The 20472-nt window shown below is 37.6% G+C and overlaps 1 protein-coding gene across 1 annotated transcript in view; it reads left to right on the top strand.

Moving 5' to 3' along the window:
- LOC143703050 (transmembrane protein 150A) overlaps nt 1-20472 on the top strand; it is a 33665-nt gene that overhangs the window by 10514 nt on the left and 2679 nt on the right. The window contains exons 5-7 of the mRNA XM_077197176.1: nt 2739-2806; nt 7621-7748; nt 18683-18860. Coding sequence (XP_077053291.1) covers nt 2739-2806; nt 7621-7748; nt 18683-18860 — 374 coding nt within the window. The remainder of the gene's footprint in view (nt 1-2738; nt 2807-7620; nt 7749-18682; nt 18861-20472) is intronic.

A 20472-nucleotide genomic window follows, 5' to 3' on the forward strand; every position in this document is an offset into this window, starting at 1 on the left:
TTTACGTTATTATAATATTTTATTTCAGTTAACATTAATGAAAATGTTTTTTTTATGGTTTTAGGTTTAGTTTTAGTTAGTTAACTATAATAGCCATACATAAGGGTGCTTTCACACTAGCACTACTGGAACGCACCACATTTTGGTTAATTTGGATGTGAACCCTGTTTTCTGAACTCTCATACCCGAGTCAGCCTAAAAAGGGGGGTCTGGGGTACAGTTAATGTGAACTCCGATTCGGTTCACTGCTGATATGAACACAATCATACTAAAACGCGGAAGTGAACCGCTATTAATGATGTATGATTTGATAAAACTGTGCTTGTGTGTGTTCTCACTTACTTTCCTGACAAGCGTGATGGACGCACTGCAAGCGGTGAGAATGTATATTTTCTGCTCGTCTTCAACACAAGTGGACTCCCGTGTTCTTCAGAACATATATAGTACATTCATGGCAGATAGAAAACAAAACCAAAGGTTAAAAAATAAAAATATTAGTGAGGTGAGCAACACTAAAGATTTTGCTACCTTCTCCTGCATCGTTGTTACTTAGCAACAGGGGTAAACAGCTGCTGCTTTGATGATGTAAACGCACTGCTGTTTGGACCCAAATAATACAGTGGTAACCCAATCCAGTGGGGTAGGGGGAGCAGTCAAACTCAGGTTCGGACCAATTGATCCAAGTGTGAAAGCACCCTAATATTTCTCACTACCAAAAATATTAAATCTGTTTCATTTAAAAAATCTCCAAAATGAACTCCAAAGTGCACCTTATTCCTGGAAAGTGCCCCTTCCCTACCTGACGCTGTGGTCTGTGTCAGCACATTCTTCATTCAATAACCCCTTCCTTTCTTCTGCACACATCTCTTGTTTTTCTCTGGTGTGTCATTTCTCTTTTCCTCCATCTAAAGACTGAGACGGGGTCAGGGAGAAACAGGAATCTAGAAACATTGTTATGTGTGACATACTCTGTACCTTTAACAAGCAGTTTCAGTTAAAGGGATATTTCACCCAAAAATGAAAATTTTGTCATTATTTACTCACCCTCAAGTTGTTCCAAACCCCTGTATACATTTCTTTCTTCTGCTGAACACAAAGAAAGATATTTTGAAGAATGTTTGTAACCAAACATTTGTGGGGCACCTTTGACTTCCATAGTAGTTTTTTTTCCATACTATGGACTGTTTGGTTCCTGACATTCTTCAAAATATCTTCTTCAGCTTCTTTCTTCTGTTCTGCAGAAGAAAGAAATTCACACAGGTTTAGAACAACTTGAGGATGAGTAAATGGTGACAGAATTTTAATTTTTGTGTGAACTATCCCTTTAAGAGATATTTTTCTTTCTGAGAGAAAAACTCTTCAGGAACTGCCACTTGTCCACCACACAAAGGAATTTCCCTAATTACTGAGGAAAAAACAAAACCATACTGACAGAAATGTCAAGAACATTGAGATGGTTTAGCGTCATTTATTTGACTTTTCTAGGCATTTTCTCATCAAAGGGAAATCTGACAATGCATATATTGTGGATTCTGGAAAAATTTGTGGGATCTTTGACCCGAGCTGTTCAATAGACCGTCTGTCTCCGTTGCCTTCAGAGCTGGGTGCTTTATGGAGTATGAGAACTTAAGGTATATGCGAAATGTCTTTGAGTGTGTCCATGATATGCATTTCCACTACCAGCAGTGTGAGTGTTTTTGTGTGTGTTTGCGTGTGGGTTTATTTTGACTGCTACCCAGCATAGTCTGCGGTTCTTAGACTAAAGGTATCTGAAGTGGGTGAAAGGTCAAATCCACACACACACTCACAAAACCTTGGAACAGCATTCTCCTTTTTTAGCTTATCATTATAGAGCTTAACACCTCAGTGATGTATTTATAGAAAGCATTGCTATATGTAATCCAGTCGAGGCTCATTTGGCAGAAAATTGGTTTAGGGTAGCTGAGTTTGCTTCAGGGAATTTGTAGAAATTAAGGGCCATATTTACTAAACAGGGAAAATTAGCGTGAGAGCGCAATCCCATAAAAGTGCCGATGGGAGTGGAAAGTTCTGCGTGTGATCTAATGACGACGTGCAAATTAAAGATCACAGACGCAGCCGGATCATTTCCATAATGACCAACGAAATCTACCTACAGAAGAAAGAAATTCATACAGGTTTAGAAAGACATAACATAATGACAGAATTTACATTTGAAGTATCCTTTTAAGACAGTGAATCCAATGAGATGTTGGAAAGTTGGTAGCCAGCCGTTCTCAAAACTTTTAGCTTGACTTTAAATTGAAGTTTGTTTACTCCATACTGTATATTTACAGCTGCATCTTCTTTTGAAAGCTTCATACCACGGTGACATGTTATATAAAGCTGAACTGGTCTTCAGTAAAGATTACATATGCATTAAGGAGGAAGATTTCCTTTCATGGTGAGGCGCTTGCACAGTCTTTCATCAGTGGAGGCCCTATCTTTGCTTATCTTTTGTCATTTCCCATACAGTGTGACAGCTGTGGGAGAATAGCCGAGGGTCCTCAAGCCCTTTTCTAGCTCCATCCCTCTTTTTCCCAATAATCCACAGCTGCCAGTGTGCTCCCAAGAGCCAGAGTGTCCTATTTTAGTCAACTGCCAATGGGAGTTCATCCCTCAGGACCCTTTGCTTTGGAATGAGCATGTATGTATGTGTGTTTATTCATGTGGTGAGAACCCTGGGCATCTAACCTCTGTTCTGATGTTCTGATCTGCAGTAAATGTGGCACACTTCCTCCAGAGAGCTGCTTCTTCAGTCTCATCTGTAGCACAGGATCCTTTATGGGTGAGTTTACAATGTGCATCTGCCACTTACACTACTGTTCAAAGGTTTAATGTGAAATATATTTTAAATTCAAATTTATAAAACAGTGAAAACAGTTGTGCTGCTTAATATTTTTTTGGAAACCGTTGTGCATTTTATCAGAAATCTTTGATCAATAGAAAGTTGAAGAACAGCATTTGTTTGAAATAGAAATGTTTTGTAACATTGCAAATGTCTTTACTGTCAATTTGAGCATTCTTGCTATGTAAAGTATTAATTTCTTTAAAAACACTTACTGACCCCAAACGTTTAAACATTAATGTACAGTCTTTTAATTTTAATTTGTGTTTGCATTTAATTTCAAATAATGGCTGTGAAAAATGTAATCAAGTTTTAAACACTCTCACAATATGCAAACAGAAAGCGCCACCCTAAAACTGTCTGTGTCAGTGCTGGTTTGGATGCTCAAACATAGAGAGCAGAAATATCAACCTGCAGATAGGTTACTTACTGTATAGTTTTCTCTGCATTTTAAGCTAGGATAGGAGAAAGTTAAAATTTGCAAATTGCTCACTTCACCTTTCAGCATCAACTTCCTTTTTTCCTCTCATTTATTACAACATTCCTGAACTTCATTTTGATTTTGGAATTTCAAATCAATCTGTAGTTCCCTCCCCAGTAAATGATTTCCATCTGTAGCACAATGATTCACTGTCTGGGCTGGAATCAGCTCAGGAAACCACAGGTTTAGCGTTTGCGTATGTGGAACATCACTGCCACTGGTTGACGTACTATACAAGGCCAACTATCTTTAACTATACGGATGTGTTTGTTCACTGATGTCAGATTTTTAGGGGAAGACATTATCGTCTAAAAGCTGACGATACACACTGCTCATTCTCTAAACTTGCCTGGAAAAGCAATGACTGTCATTTTGATATTTCACAACTCAAAAAAGCTGGGTGGGTGGATATGTGTGTTCAAGCATTTATAAAACTGAACCGTCAATGCAGTCACTGCACATTACCAAACATTGTCATCAGACACCAAGTGAGTTGCTGAGGATGAATCATCTTCAGAAATTATCTGAATTGAATTTGAATCACATCACAGCAAAAACAATGACCAGAGGGCTATTTCAAAGTAGATCAACAAGAACAGAAATCCCCCTAAAATACAAATGTTAATGGCTAACATTTTGATATTTGAGCTGTATCGAATTACAAAACATCTTGTTTTTTAAAAGAAGTGCTGAGTCATATCCAGAAGTCTTGCTCGTGGTGCTCCCCGAACATAAATTCATCTGTATTCTGTGCAAACACTGCTATACTCCTTGCAGTGCTGTTGGTTACAGCCGAGTGCAAACTATACAGCAGGTCTGTGAAAAGAGAGAATCGTTGGTTGAGCGTGACCTCTGACATGAGCGTGTGGGGCTGGTGGCGGTGTCCATGCTGAGAGCTGAAGGTCTGTATTGTTGTGTTCAATCCTCCGCCCTGTGTAACTATAAGTGAGAGTGTTCTCCTGCTGGGAGACTCGGTCTCTGCCTGTTTGCACAAGGACCTTTTCGTTGTTCGTCCAACAATACAAGAAAGTTGTGTATTGAATTCTTTTTTGAAAGTGCGTCTTACATAACTCGACTATCAAACAAAACTTCCTCGTAAGCTACGTGATTTATTGCATCAGTTTTCCAGGACAATAGGATCTTAATGCAGTTGTTTACTCTAAAAGTTTATAAAACGCAATGCACACCTGCCAAAAAATCAAGGGTGACAATCAGTTCCCCAGGGCTGCATTGTTTTCTCGTGGCTTATATTATACTCAGTGTTCCCAAATCTGAACTCTTTTTGAAGTCAGCATGGCAGTAGAGGAAACATCTCTCAGCAGTGCAGCACTCTAACAGAAACAGGGTGGAGAGAGTTCACAGCAGGAACTGACCGAAGCTAGTTTAGGCTCCCGAGGACCTTGTGACAGGGCAGTTGTTTACTTTTATCTCCTGTTTTTTGTTCTATTGAGAGAATGCTACACCAAAGTGAAAACCAGTGATCCATAAATAACACCCGGTGTTATCTCGCTAATGTGTTTGGGCTGCGGTATTTCCGCCACATTTCATCCCTTACAAACTGGAACCTTCTCTGTGTGTGAATAAACAGAAATTAGGGGAGATTGTGTGACTGAGATACTGTATGAGCGCTGATTTAGAGTCCTCATACAATATTCCTTACAAGCTACAGTACTTTTCACATCTCACTGTGCATCAAACGCGTCTCTTTTATGTAAATGAAAACGAAATACTAATGTAAAAAATATATGTATATATTTTTTTCTTACACATTTTTAGGCTAAACATTGCCATTAATGTAGAGCGAGTTTGATTGGGGTTGAACATAGCTTTGTTTGTCTGTTAAGTGTGGTGGTAGTTACACAGCAGAAATAATAATTGCACACGTCCAATGGACACCATGTGTTTCTGAGTCCCCAGTCTTGTTTTCTGCATTCTGAGGCCAAGAGCCAGGAAACCGTTCTTACAAACACAACTACACACAAACATATACACAGATAGGCAGTTGGAAAGACCTTTTTCTGACCATTTTGTGGGCTTTCGTTACGCCCTGCGTTTAGGGAATCTGGGTTTGTCCAGAGCACAAGAAGTTAAAGTCAGCAGTAAGCAGGTATTTTTAGCTATTTGCAGATTGCTGCATATGCTGAAGTCCCATTGTTTCCTGTGCCCGTATCAACTGAGGGCCCATTCATGAGGGAAATGGCAACAGTAGATGCTTGGGAAGGAAGACTGCAGACTAACAGTGCAGTCAACAACTATTATGGTCCACATTTTCTGTTGCTGTTGTGCCGTTTCAGCTGGTTTTGATTAAACCGAGTTAATTTCTTTCATCTGCAGACATGTCGTTTGTTTTTCCATCCTCGTAACTTCTACAACATGCTGTATCGAACATCTTAAATTAGTTGCTGCCACAAAAGTTACATAAAGCCTCTTATATGTAAAATTTGTTTCTTGCTGAAAAGACCAGCATGTTGTGTTTTGGATGCTGGTTCTTAGTGGGCTCTTGATCTAGCTTAACCAGCAAGACTTTCTTGATCAACCACCTCCACCATGCTGGTTGACCTTCATCATCGGCTACTTGTCAGCAACATGGCTACAGTGGTCCGAAAGCAAGACCAGCACTAACCACCTTGAAAATTCATTCTGGTCCTTCCTGCAGCGTTTCTTTAGGTAAATGTGTCACGATAGCTGTAATGTTGACTCAGAAGTACATCCAGGAACATTCTCGTAGGTGGATTGGGCTGAGAAAGGAGGGGTGGTTTATTGTGTGTCCTCTCCCCCCAACACTTTGCCACATCTGCCCCAGTCAATTTTCATCAAGCATTAACCCAGCAGTAAAACAGTTGAGCAGATTGCAGCAGCTTAATTTACGTTAGAGATCTCACCATGAAGCCCCTCTTTTATTCGCTCGCTTCTCATCTTTCCACGATGCCTGCCTCTTTAGACTCTCTATTTTCTTGACCAAAAAACAATACTGAACTGGTTGTTTTGTCAAAGTGAGTCTGACTAGTTTGGAGATGAGTAAAGAGACTATTCTGCTTCCATCTCATTTAAGTCACACTAACATAGTAAGGTAATGTACTGTATGTCATCAAGACCAATTTATACAAACATCTGATAAAACAACATAAACAGAGCAAATTAACTCCTCTCAGAACTTCAAATAACAGCTAATGCTGAATTTTGAATTCTTTTAAAGTATGTAGGAATGAGCTACCCTTAAAAAGTTTCGAGGCAAGTACATTTTTTTTGTTGGAGAAGTTTTAATACTTTTATTGAGCAAGGACACATTCAACTGATAATACAATAAGTGACAGTTTATAATGTTACAAAAGATTGCTATTTAACAAAAATGCTATTCTTTTAAACTTCCTGTTCATCAAAGAACCACTGTATTACAGTTTTGACTAAATATTAAGCAGCAGAACTGTTTTCACCATTGAAAAATAATTAGTTTGTTTGTTTCTTAAGCACCAAATCAGCATATTAGAATGATTTCTGAAGTATCATGTGGAGTAATGGCTGCTCAAATTCAGCTTTGCTTCACAGGAATAAATTCTATTTTAAAATATATATTTAAATATAAAACCATTATTTTTATTTATTATAAAAATTATTCACAATATTACTCACAATTATTTAACAATATTTTACTGTATTTTTGATCAATTAGTTCTGAGAAAAAAATAGATTTACCTCATAGATATCAGACCTCAGTGGAAGATTTTCAGTGAATGAACATTTGAAGATGAGGGCAAGTCACAACAGGTGTTTTGTTTTAGATCGTTTTACACTGCATACATCACTTATATCAGTGAGGGGCTGGCTATCTTTCCTTCATTTACACTATATGAAATGCTGAAGAACCTGATAAAGTTACCTTTTACTCACCAAGGCTGTTTTTACTCTCATTTGGCACTTATTGAATGTATAACATGAACTTTGGTGTCTGCCAAATGTGAACATAAATATGAACTCACATACTTTAGAAATCTTAACCGTTAGAAAAACAACTGCTATATGTTGCTATAACATTCAACAGGGAACATCTAAGTAACTGTTGCAAGTTGTCCAGATGGTTAAATTTTATTTTAAGACTACATTGTTAAAGCCTGCAAAGCTTTTGCCATTAAGAAATAAAATCATTTGAGTTTATGTCATTATTATTCATTTTTAATCATATTCTGCTTGTCAATTGTTTGTAATGCAAAATTTTAATGGTGGTATTTCTTTATAAAATAACAGATTTTTTCTCTCGGTCTCTTCCAACTCTCAGTGATGGTGATTGTATTCCTACGCTATGCCCATGTGATAGAGAAGCACCAGAACTGTGTGTTAAATACAGCAAGTCTCTCCACTGGATGGATCTGTGCTGCAGGACTCATCATGGTCGGCAACTTCCAGGTACAGATTACATAAACTGTACTATCTTACTCGTCTGTAACAAACTGCTCCCAGTTTTGGTTTAAACATGTGACAGCAGAAGAGGACATATTTTAAGGTCATAAGAAACATAAATTGAGTCCAGAGTGTCCAAACCTTGGTGCTTGCTTGTGTTTGCGAGTGTATCTTAGCTTGCAAATGTATATATTAGACTGTTTGGATAAGTGTTTTTTTGCGAATACCTGTTTCATCCATGCATGAGTGATACTTTACTCCCGTTCTACCTCGGATCCACCTCCACAGTGTTTAGATGAAAGGCAGACTCCATAAACCCTCTCATGTGGAGCCACAAGCTCCTTCGAGCCCTGTGAAACCAACATCCTTTACCTTTATTCATGAATCGATGTGAGCCCTTGGCGACAGGGTCTTTGCAGGTTGATATGTTTGGACGTTTGGCTGAGTGCCCAGACTGCTAGCGATGTGGGGAGGTCGGCCAATGGGGGCATCACAGGTTTTTATGGGCTGGTTGCCATAGAGAAAGAGGGGGGGGGGGCAAACCTTTCTACTGATAATATAAGCACCCAAATCTTAACTATATACTCCATCAGAAGGTGTGTGTGTGTGTGTGTGTGTGTGTGTGTGTGTGTGTGTGTGTGTGTGTGTGTGTGTGTGTGTGTGTGTGTGTGTGTGTGTGTGTGTGTGTGTGTGTGTGTGTGTGTGTGTGTGTGTGTGTGTGTGCAGGAGACGGCACAGGTTCAGACTTGTTTGTCCATCCCTCACTGAAGCAATCTGTAGTAACGCCTTATAAACTTTCATAGGCAACAGGTGTTATAAAAGAGGCATGAACCTTCGTCATTGCAGCATTATGAACTTAATTCATCTTATCAGCAATTTTATTATTCACTTAGTTATTTTGGTTCTGCTCCCCTTGCATATTTGAAATGTTTTGAAAATCAAGCAAAGCTACTCCCTTGCATTTCTTCAAGCTTAGTCAAATAGCTGGCCATGGAAACATTTTTGTTTGTTACATCCTGAGGACTGACTTAGGGTTAGTTTGATTACCCAAAAATAAAAATTGTGGAATCATTTACTCACCCTCATGTCAATCTTACCCCATAAGACTTTTTTTTCCAGTGTAAGCGAACGACACCGTAAGATGCACCCACTTGTACTTTAAAAATAAGGTGGATATGATTTAATTTGGACATTTATTTACATATAAACATTGATCAACGCACATACATACAGTAGATCACATCAAATACGATAAATGGAAGCTCAAACATGCCTAACAGCTCAATTTATATGGATTACTTTTACATCCTTTTATGAACTTCTTGATGCATCAAAGATTTGGTTGTGTGGACAATAAATAGAGTAGAGGGACATCTCTCAGGTTTGATTAAACATATCTTCATTTGTGTTTCAAAGATGAAAGAAAGTATTATGGGTTTGTGTAACTGATGACTTAAATGAATAGTTTCATATTGCATTTTTGTTAATCTTGATTTCTCACAACTTGTGCTTTTTCTGGGCGAGATGGAGTGAACTGCCACGCTAAAAGAGTCTCACAAACGTGCACATTGTGCAGCCGTGGTCAAGAATTTGACTAAATAATACATTAAATTTCGGTTTGTTTTTTACCCAACCCATCCAAACCCCCAGAACACTTGGAATATACGACACGTGTCACATGGGATTATTCATGCGGCATTAGAACAACACCAGGGTGAGTAAATGATAACTTAATTTTTTTATTTTAGGGTGAACGATCCCTTTAATTTTTATTTTTGGGTCTATCAGAAAGATCATGATATCTGAGAAGCATCTCCACCCTGAACCCACCTTCATGGAAATTCATGCTGGTCCAACCTAGTCTTTTCAGCAGGGAAGATAGCTTTTAGCCATTATAATGATACGGGGACCACCCGTGCTGTGTGGAGCTGCATTGTGTAGTGAGCACTGAGCAGAGAGATCCATGTTTGGGTCGCACATGTGAGGTCTGCAGTCCATTAGGTCACGTTTGCCAGGCTCCTCCCCTCTCTGCTCTGATGTTTTTCTCCGTCTGGAGTTGGTGAAAAAAAAAAAAAAAAACCGCAGTCTGCTCCTGAAGTCCCTCCCTTCTCCTATGTTTTTGTAAGGAACATGTGTACGGAACGTTCCTGCCCACCGCCACATTGTGCTCCAGTCGGGCCTTCCTTAAGATGAGCTCAAATGTTACAGTGATGCTGTTTGCCAAATAAAACTCCCTTGACTTCAGAGGAATAAAAGCTGGTGCAGTAGTGACTTGTTTTTAACTGGATTGTTGAGAAAATGTTAAAGGCCCCATGAAATCAAAATGAGTGTTTTGTGGCTTTTAGTCTTTAATGCCATCTGTATGTTAGTGTGCTACTTAATGTTGACTAAATTAAGCAGATAAAAAAGCTGAATTTTCAGCATCATCACTCCAGTCTTCAGTGTCACATGATCCTTCAAAAATCATTCTGATATGCTGATTTGGTGCTTATGAAACATTTCTTATTATTGTTAATGTTGAAAACTAACGTGCTGTTTAATATTTGTATGGAAACCCTGATAAATTTTTCCAAAGTTCTTTGATAAACTTTAAAAGAACAGCATTTATTTGGAATAGAAATCTTTTCTAACATTACAAATGTGTTTACTGTCACTTTTGATCAATTTAATGCATCCTTGTTTAAGTATACTTTAACTCCTACACTACACTAGCATCTTTCTTGCAAATCATGGCTTATGGCTGTGATGTAACTAAAGTCTTTTAGTTTTTTAAGGGACAAACCCTGCTTCTAGTTTCAGTAGGAAATATGTCAACACAGGAAAGAACACTGCACTCGTAAAGCAACTCCTAAAAGTCATGAAGTGGTATTTGCAAATTATTTTACTTCCTTCATTTGAAATACTTCCGAGTATTTCAAATTAAGGAAGTAAAATATTTAACAAGACAAATGTGTAGTATGGGACTTTGGGATTTTATCCATCGGAAATTGATTGAATTGTGAGGTGTTCCAATAGAACCATACGATTGGAGGGAAGAAGTCGAAAGTTAAGAGGACTTGGAATCTTTGACCAAAAAGGACAGTTGTTTCAGAGATTATCACATTTTGACATACGCTTTCTTAGAATAATGTGCACCAATGAAACATGCACATTAAGGTCAAGAAAATGTACAAAAATAAGCAGGACTGTTTTTTAAAACTGTCTTTAAGTGCAGATGATTGAGTTTTTAAACTGTTTTATTGTGACATTTAAAAATCAAGATGTACTAGTTCCATTCCCATCACCAACATTCAATACCAAAATAGGCACTTTCGTTTAGAAAGAAAAAGGGATTGCTCCATCCTTCCTTTTTTCTATGAAATGGAAGGAAGGTTACTGGAAATGTGGATGAGTGAGTCACGGTGCACCATGTGCTGTGTGTACGGAGTCCAGAGCTACCATGATCTGACAGGCAGGAGAGGCGGGAATGAGCACGTGGCCTGAACGCCACATCTGCGCCTCATCAGCAGGCCTGCCTGCCCTTCTGGCGCTTTCCACCGCTGCAGTGTAGGGTGACAAGAGTGCCAGCAGACTCTCATTATTACCATCAGAAAAAAGGGAAGTCACGTTATGTAACTGTTGCTGTGCTCTTTCAGTTGTCCAGATTTGCTAGAACTTGAAAGTCCTGATGGTCTTGGAATTTAATTTTGGTTTCGGAATGATGTGGTGTGTTTCCACAGAACTAGATTGCAAAGAACAAAGCTTTTTGGAGTGTGTACCGTTTGGATAGGTAGAGGTGTGTGGCCACTCTGTTCCTGCAAACCTGTCTGAACTTGCTGGAAGAGCTGCACTTCTTAGCTGCCTTGTATTTCTTAAGTTCAAACCCTATTTAGATGAGTCTATATTGCTTAAAGTTTTTCACAGATGTACTTTTTCATTTTAATCTTGTCCAAATCGAATGTTTTTCTCACATAAGCATGGTAAAAGATGACATGGCAAATTAGCTACAGTCCTCTGAGAAATTAAGTTCCGTTTGAACAGGACCGTCTGTGATTTGCTGTATATTATTTATTCACATCACTTCCCGCAATTTATTTAGACTTTTGTTGAATTATGCAACTAAAACTAAATGTCTTGTTGCGCTGCCTGGTACAGTTGTCAACTTTCTGTGTAAAGTAATAGTTGTTGGCACTTTTGGCAGCCTACCCTCCTGAAAAATCCAGCATTGCTGAGGCCTGTTGCATGAAGCTGGTTGAACAAACTCCTAGTTTCAGAGTAGTTTTAGAGTTGACAAAACCATACAATTCCAACCTGGTTTAGATCAGGTTCAGCGGGCTCACAACGCTCGGTATAAACGTTCTCTGTCAACTCAGGGTTTGATCCTGAGTTTGTGATTTAAAGTGTGACACATGCAGGAAACATGGAACATGAGAGCGCCAGTTTCACTTCTTGTAAGAGAGCCGATGCAATTAACTTCTCTATTGAATATTAAGAGATAGTTATGAAAAATGTCATTAATTTAAATGCAATTACAAGGCAGTAATAAACACTGCTGCTTGAGCAAATGTTTGAGAAGGTAGCTGAAAGAAAATATCAATTTAACCAGTTTAAAAGATTTACATATTAAAAATTTTATTTATATGTATATATTTATTAATATTAAACTTTACATTTAAATGAATAGTCAATTCATATAATAATTAAATTAATATATATGAATTATACAGAATTATAATTCATATAATATAAATATAAAAAATAATTAGCAGCAAAATGTTGTCTCTAAAATATTTTCACTGTAAATTTAAGTGCAAGATATACAGGTGGAGTGGCTTTATTGCATCATATATTTGTCACGTTGCTCACAGTTTTGCTCCAGTTTTGGCGATGAACACAGCTAAAAACCAATCCACCATACTGAGCCGGAAAAAACAGAGTTTGCTCAAACGAATCTCTAAGTTACCAGAGTAAGAACTGAAACTGGCTTCATGCAACAGCGTATAGTATGTTTTGAATGGCGGTTCCCCAGCATTAGAATCGGGAGTTATGGTGGACCAACTACACCAGCGCATCTCAGTTTTTCTTGAGAACATCGTGACTAGTTTATGATGGATTTTTTTAGCAGTGTATCAATCAGAAAAAGAGAATAAAATCAATAACAAGAGTCAGATTCCGTCATTTTCTCAAAACGGCCTTTGTGGTAGCAGAGTCATGATCTTCACCTTAAAGCTGGAATAAAATCGAAATTCATCTATTTTATAAAAAAAACACCTCATTGACCATAATGTGAACGATTTATCCATATAAAAAAAATTCATTTGTTAAATTATGCAGACTTCTCTCTGGTGGCATATGCCAGACTTCACCAATTTTTAGTCTGTTTAAACCCGCCCCTTTCTTACAGTTGCATTTAGATTGACCTTCATCAAAACTACAAACAATAGAACCAAAATCAAATTTTTCAATAATCCGTTTGACTCTAATATGTAAAAACATTGTGATTTTGTCATATCCTTTACACATGGAATATATTTATAACATGTCCGAGTGTTGTTTATTTCAGACCACATACCCATCTTTTTATAATCCCACGCTCATCTGAATACTGCTTAAGCAAGAGTTCCTGTAAGCATGTGTGCATGTTTTATATGAGAGTGAATGTGTTCTTGCTGGTCCTCTGTAAACATTTAGCTACAGCCAAACTTTCTTGCTCCGAATTAGACTGGATGAATCATCCTGGATAAATGAAGCATGGTGCTCTTCCTCTGTTAGACTGTTTAAGTGTGTGTCGTTGTGTGTGATCTGTGCATAGCGTTTCTTACTTGCTCTTGGTCCTGATGGTCTGACAGCTACAGACTGCCAAATCAAACTGTAGATTCCTTCTACCAGCCTGTAAAGATCTTTTCTTCTGCATTCCCAGAGAAGAGAAAGTGGCCCCTGAAGGAAAACATACGCATGATGAATAAAATACCTATTTCAGATTCCATTGCTTATTATTAGACCCCTCAAATTACCACAGTAATTTAGTGTGATTTATAAAAAAATTCATTAAAAAAACTGATACATTTATTCATTTAATCATGCCCCCGACTCTAAATTATTTTTTTGGCATTGTCAGAGCAAATCAAGTTTAAAGTATCGCGTCTATGCTTATGTGAAGTCTATTATTACTGCTACTACAGGCAACATTCCTCACCAAACCTTACCGAGAACACAGAATGAGTGGAGCTTTTCACAAATGACACGTTTCTATTGAATAACAGCTAGACAAAGCAGTTTAACTACTTTAACTTCTCGCAGCATCTTAAAGAGGACTGATTATGATTTTTCACATTTTCAACTTTCTTTAGTTTAATGTTGCTGTTTGAGCATGAAAAAGTTCTGCAAAGTTACAAAGGGGCAAGACCTGGTTGACTTGCGTTATAAGTGTGAAACTGAAACAGTTTGAAGCGATTGACCAATCACAACACAGTCCAACTGACCAATCAGAGCACATTGCGCTTTTCGGAAGGAGGGGCTTCATTGAGACAGAAAATAAACCGAGCATTACTGACAGACTGGGAAGAGAGGTGCTGCAACAAAATAAAATATGTGAAAAGTAATGTTTTTTTTTAACCTTCAAGCGTTAAGACCTATTCTAGTAAATCCCAACAAATATAATCTTTGTAAACGGTTGTATTATAGCTTCTATAAAAACATGACAACCGTAGTTTGAGATGCTGAAAAACAGCAAGACCTGACTTGAATAAGATTAATTAGTCGGATATTGTGTAATTCGATTAAGATTTACTTTTGACAGCACTGTTTATTATATGCTATTAAACTCTTAAACAGTTTTTTATTGTTCTTTAAGCACCGTCTGCATAAATGGAGAGACAGAGAAACAGATCTTTTCTGTATGGCAGGCATTCAACCACATGTTTAAGCAAGTAAATGTGAGAGAAGCTCCTCTCTCTTGCTAATTTGATAGCCCAAGGCTTTAGTTTAGAAAACAACCAGCTCTTATAATTTAGCTACTGTGGTTAGTTGAGAGACGTGTATATAATGATCACAAATGTGAACTACCTCAATTTCAGAATAAATTCCTATGTTGAACGATTTATAAAATGACTCTCTCTTTATAAATCGCAGTTCACCTTAAATCCAAGTACAATGTGTACAAGTGCATTACATCCAAACCGCAGAACACACACAAATACACTCACCTAAAGGATTATTAGGAACACCATACTAATACTGTGTTTGACCCCCTTTCGCCTTCAGAACTGCCTTAATTCTACGTGGCATTGATTCAACAAGGTGCTGAAAGCATTCTTTAGAAATGTTGGCCCATATTGATAGGATAGCATCTTGCAGTTAATGGTGAATTGTGGGATGCACATCCAGGGCACAAAGCTCCCGTTCCACCACATCCCAAAGATGCTCTATTGGGTTGAGATCTGGTGACTGTGGGGGCCATTTTAGTACAGTGAACTCATTGTCATGTTCAAGAAACAAATTTGAAATGATTTGAGCTTTGTGACATGGTGCATTATCCTGCTGGAAGTAGCCATCAGAGGATGGGTACATGGTGGCCATAAAGGGATGGACATGGTCAGAAACAATGCTCAGGTAGGCCGTGGCATTTAAACAATGCCCAAATTGTTACTAAGGGGCCTAAAGTGTGCCAAGAAAACATCCCCCACACCATTACACCATCACCACCAGCCTGCACAGTGGTAAAAAGGCATGATGGATCCATGTTCTCATTCTGTTTACGCCAAATTCTGACTCTATCTCAGAATCTGAATGTCTCAACAGAAATCGAGACTCATTAGACCAGGCAACATTTTTCCAGTCTTCAACTGTCCAATTTTGGTGAGCTCTTGCAAATTGTAGCCTCTTTTTCCTATTTGTAGTGTAGATGAGTGGTACCTGGTGGGGTCTTCTGCTGTTGTAGCCCATCCGCCTCAAGGTTGTGCGTGTTGTGGCTTCACAAATGCTTTGCTGCATACCTTGATTGTAACGAGTGGTTATTTCAGTCAAAGTTGCTCTTCTATCAGCTTGAATCAGTCGGCCCATTCTCCTCTGACCTCTAGCATCAACAAGATGTTTTTCCCTTTTCCCTTTGTAAACCCTAGAAATGGTTGTGCGGGAAAATCCCAGTAACTGAGCAGATTGTGAAATACTCAGACCGGCCCGTCTGGCACCAACAACCATGCCACGCTCAAAATTGCTTAAATAACCTTTCTTTCCCATTCTGACATTCAGTTTGGAGTTCAGGAGATTGTCTTGACCAGGACCACACCCCTAAATGCATTGAAGCAACGGTCATGTGATTGGTTGATTAGATAATTGCATTAATGAGAAATCGAACAGGTGTTCCTAATAATCCTTTAGGTGAGTGTATCTCGTTATGGTTCAGATGTATGGAACTCAGCATCAATGGGCAAGTAAATCCAAACGTGCTCTCTAAAAAATGTATGTGTGGTAGGCATGGCTGGTTTCAATGCGTTTGTGTTGGCATATACTTTTATTATGCAGTATCTATTTTTTGGCTGTCAATAGATAATAACTTTTTAACAAAAAAAGTGTTAAATTCCATGATATGTATGCGATTAATCATATATTTGATTTTTTTTTGTGGCTATTTACACTATTGCTATTTGCACTTAGTGTAAGTAGTATCTATCGCTATTTGCACTTAGTGCAAGTAACCACTGCCAATTTTCTTTTTGGGAAATCATTAATATAAATAACTATTAAAAATATCTATGTATGTATGTATACATTTTCATAAACAATGTTGAATTAATTGAATTACTGGTATATGAGCACCAAAAAGTTTGCACGCATGCTCTTCAGTTGTTGTACGCATAAGAACATTTTTACATCAGTTTCATCAGTCAGTTTCAAATCAGTAAATCCTGATTTGTTCCTCTCTTTTGACATACGATAAAATCCATGGTATTTAAGATCAAACCCCATCATACATGTGTTTTATGAAGGAGGCCCAATGTGTTTGCCTGGATTTCTTATTTGGACTATTGAAGTTATTAACTTCTTTGTAAACTCAGGTGTATACTTCAAGGTGAAATGAGTGGCCAGAATTTTGTCGGTGCAGAATAATACATCAAGTGTATTTCCATAGACAGGTCACATGATCACAGTCTCATCCACTGTGCTTTTTTCCCACATGACTGGTAAGCTTTTGAAGCCTGAGATGCCTATAACAAACCTTGCACATTACAGAGCTGAGAACCTTGTCCTAATGACAGTGCGACTAAAGCACAGGGAATTGCAGAACAGTATTTGGACAGAAGTGAAGGGGAAGTCTTTGCCTTAGGGAAACATACAGTATATCATTTGCTGAGATAATCAGTAGTTCACTGACAAAGCCTGGAGTTGATTTATGGTTTCCAAAGTTCCTCCTGCAACACTTGATACTTTTCTTTTGTTTGTGAGTCAAAAAAGAAATAAAAGAAGGAACAACATGAAGTTCTTGAAAGGGATAGATCCTGGGACAGTGATATTTTCTATCCATCCATGTCTGTGAATCTATCCGTCTATCAGTCTGTATATCTATCCATGTCTGTGAATCTATCCGTCTATCAGTCTGTATATCTATCCATGTCTGTGAATCTATCCGTCTATCAGTCTGTATATCTATCCATGTCTGTGAATCTATCCGTCTATCAGTCTGTATATCTATCTGTCTGTTCTCTCTCTCTCTCTCTCTGTCTATCTATCTATCTATCTGCATACATGCATATACTGTATATATGTTCATTGTTGTGAAATATACTACTCACCACATTGCATGTTTAATTCAGTGTGTCGTCCAGTTTTGTTTCAGCTAAGATGCATTAAATTGTAAAGACAATTGTTGATGTAAAGACATTTATGATTGATGTTTGTGTATGAAAGGGTTTCTATTTCAAGTAAATGCTGTTACGGTTTACACTAAAGTATTAAGCAGCACAACTGTTTTCAGCTCTGATAATAGAAGACTGGAGTTAGTTAGAGTTAATTTTCAATTGTAACGATATTACTCAATATTATTGTTTTCACGGTATTTTTGACCAAATAAATGCAGCCTTAGTGAGCATAAGAGACTTCTTTAAAAAAACATTATACATAACTAATATTGTAGTATTATAATAGTGTGATATTATGGACTGATATTCTCCAGGTATTACAGACCTTGGAGTGTGTGGCATTCATAGTAGAGTTAATGTGTTTGGTTGTTGTGGGTGCACTGCTGCCCTCTGCTGGCGGTGAGAATCTGGCTCAGGAGTTGTATGTGATGTGGCATTGAGCACTCAGACCATAAACACACTCACTAAGTCATATGTGGTGAGCACAGCAAACTTGCAGCTATAAAAGTGGAAATACTACATAAACAGAATTTCCCAAAATATGTTACATGACCTTTTTGTGAATGTGATTTTGTAACTGACCAGATCCATTTACTTATTACTGTTATGAAATATTTCATTTGATATTTTTAATCCAGCCTTCATTGTTTCAAGTACAAAAATGTGTTTAATGTACTTATTTATGTGAAAACCGAGTAACACTGATTACAGGTTATGTTTTAAAATATGTCGACATGTGTTTTCAATGAGTTTGTGTTGTGCAATATGCAATTTTGTGTGGTTTTAATTAGTCCTTCCTAAACTGATTTGTACTGAACAGTTAGGGCTCTCTAAATATGATCTTTCCACAGCTGGGAAAAAGGAAAATGAAGAGAAATTTCCTAGAGATGTGGCTATTTTTAGATTGGAAAATGATTTTTTAGATTGGTTTTTCCATTTCAAATAAAGAAAAAGAAAAAATGAAGAACTTTTTCCCCTTAATGGGTACCACGGATCTCCTCCCTCCCAAACACACACTAAACTACTTCCCCAGTATGTGACATCTGTAGTTTTGATTGGTGAATCAGTACTCACTGTTGTTTCCTGTCGTTGTGTTTCTCACAGGTGGATAACGCTAAGGTTCTTCACTATGTTGGAGCAGGAGTGGCCTTCCCCACCAGTATGCTGTTTGTGTGTCTGCAGTCTGCGCTGACCTACCGCCTGGCAAAGACTCAGGGAGAATATAATATGGGTCATTTGCGCCTCTTTATGACCCTGCTGGCTTTTGTAGCCCTGGTGCTTAGTATCCTTTACAGTATCACTCATCCATATTGTTTTTATATTATATATTTGTATTAGGGCTGTCAATCAATTAAGATTAGGGCTATCACAATATTAGATTTTCATGGTAACACTACTCATTTGTTAAAATGAGTTAATGCATTAAAGGTGCATTGTGTAATATTCAGAAGGATCTGTTTACAGAAATGCAATATCATATACATAGCCTAACTATGTTTTCAGTGGCGTATAAATACCTTACTTAATGAACTGCTATGTTTTTATTACCTTAGAATGAGCCATTTCTATGTCTCCTTACATTGAAATGCGGCGACATGTTTCTACAGTAGCCCTAAACGGACAAACGCTTTACTACGTTGTTCTTCGTGCAAAGAAGCTAGCTGAAGTCAGCGAATAAAACACTGACACAATGATGAACAAGTAACAATAATATTTGAAATAACATATCGTTTTACTAAATAATACATTAAATGTCATTTCTTAATTTATCTTTGTAGAGAAACCTCATTGCTGAACTGGCTACTCTCTGCTGTCTCAGACGACGACATATTTTCCTTTTGGCCACCGTAACTTTTGTTGGTTGCAATTCGCAACCTCACCACTAGATGCCGCTAAAAATCACACACTCCAACTTTAACTAACATGAATTAACAATGAGCAATATATTTTTCCAGCATTTATTAACCTTTGTTAATGTTCAATCATGACAACTCTCAGAATGGTTTTAGCATGTTATTAATTATGGCAATATTAATGTATTTGGTCTTGACGTGCTATGCTGCTGCTCTTGCTGTGCAAGTTTGGACTTGCTACTGCTAATAGATACACAGACACACTGCTGTGAGCACGTGAGAAATGCTGCTGCATAAACATACATAAATCCAGTAGCGTCCTAGGCAGGTGGAGCTGAAGGGTTTCAGAGAAACTCTGATAGCAGGATTAGCTTACAGTGAAAATTTTAAGCAAGCAATCTCATTGGCTGCCGGGTGAGCAGAGGCCAATCAGCTTGTGCCATGTGGTAATGATGTGATTGCTTGCATATTGAAATCTAATAAAAAAAATTCATGTTAGTTCACTGTGCAATAAATATTGTTAACAAATACAACTTTTGATCTAAAAAGTGCATTAGTAAATGCTGAGATTAACATAAACTAAGATTAATTAAATGCTGTAGAAGTATTGTTCATTATTAATTCATGTTAACTAATGTAGTTTACTAATGTTAACTAATGAAACCTGAAGTGTTACCATTTCCACTACACAAATTTATAATAAAGATAAATTTCTATAGATATTTCAACATTTGGAGGAAAAAAATCGGTCAGATTTGTTTTTAACTTAGTAAAAATGCACAAATCTTCAATGTAAAGTAATTAAATAATTTATCAATTTCCCCATACTTGAGATGCTTTAATTTTAACAGCTTTAATCTGTATCTGTTCTTTTTTTCATTGGTCAGGATTATTGTCACAATATTCTCAGATCTCACATATTCCTAGAATGTTTGAATATCCCATAGTGTTCAGCCTTTAGGTTTTGTTCTACTTTTCTTTCTCAGTCATGAGTTCATGCATGTTCTTCCTGTAATGCAGACAGGCCTGAGCATGAGTTCA

This window comes from Siphateles boraxobius, unplaced genomic scaffold, assembly GCF_051911475.1.
Source record: "Siphateles boraxobius isolate OS27281-9 unplaced genomic scaffold, OSU_SipBor_1 37, whole genome shotgun sequence".
Classification (NCBI taxonomy): Eukaryota; Metazoa; Chordata; class Actinopteri; order Cypriniformes; family Leuciscidae; genus Siphateles; species Siphateles boraxobius.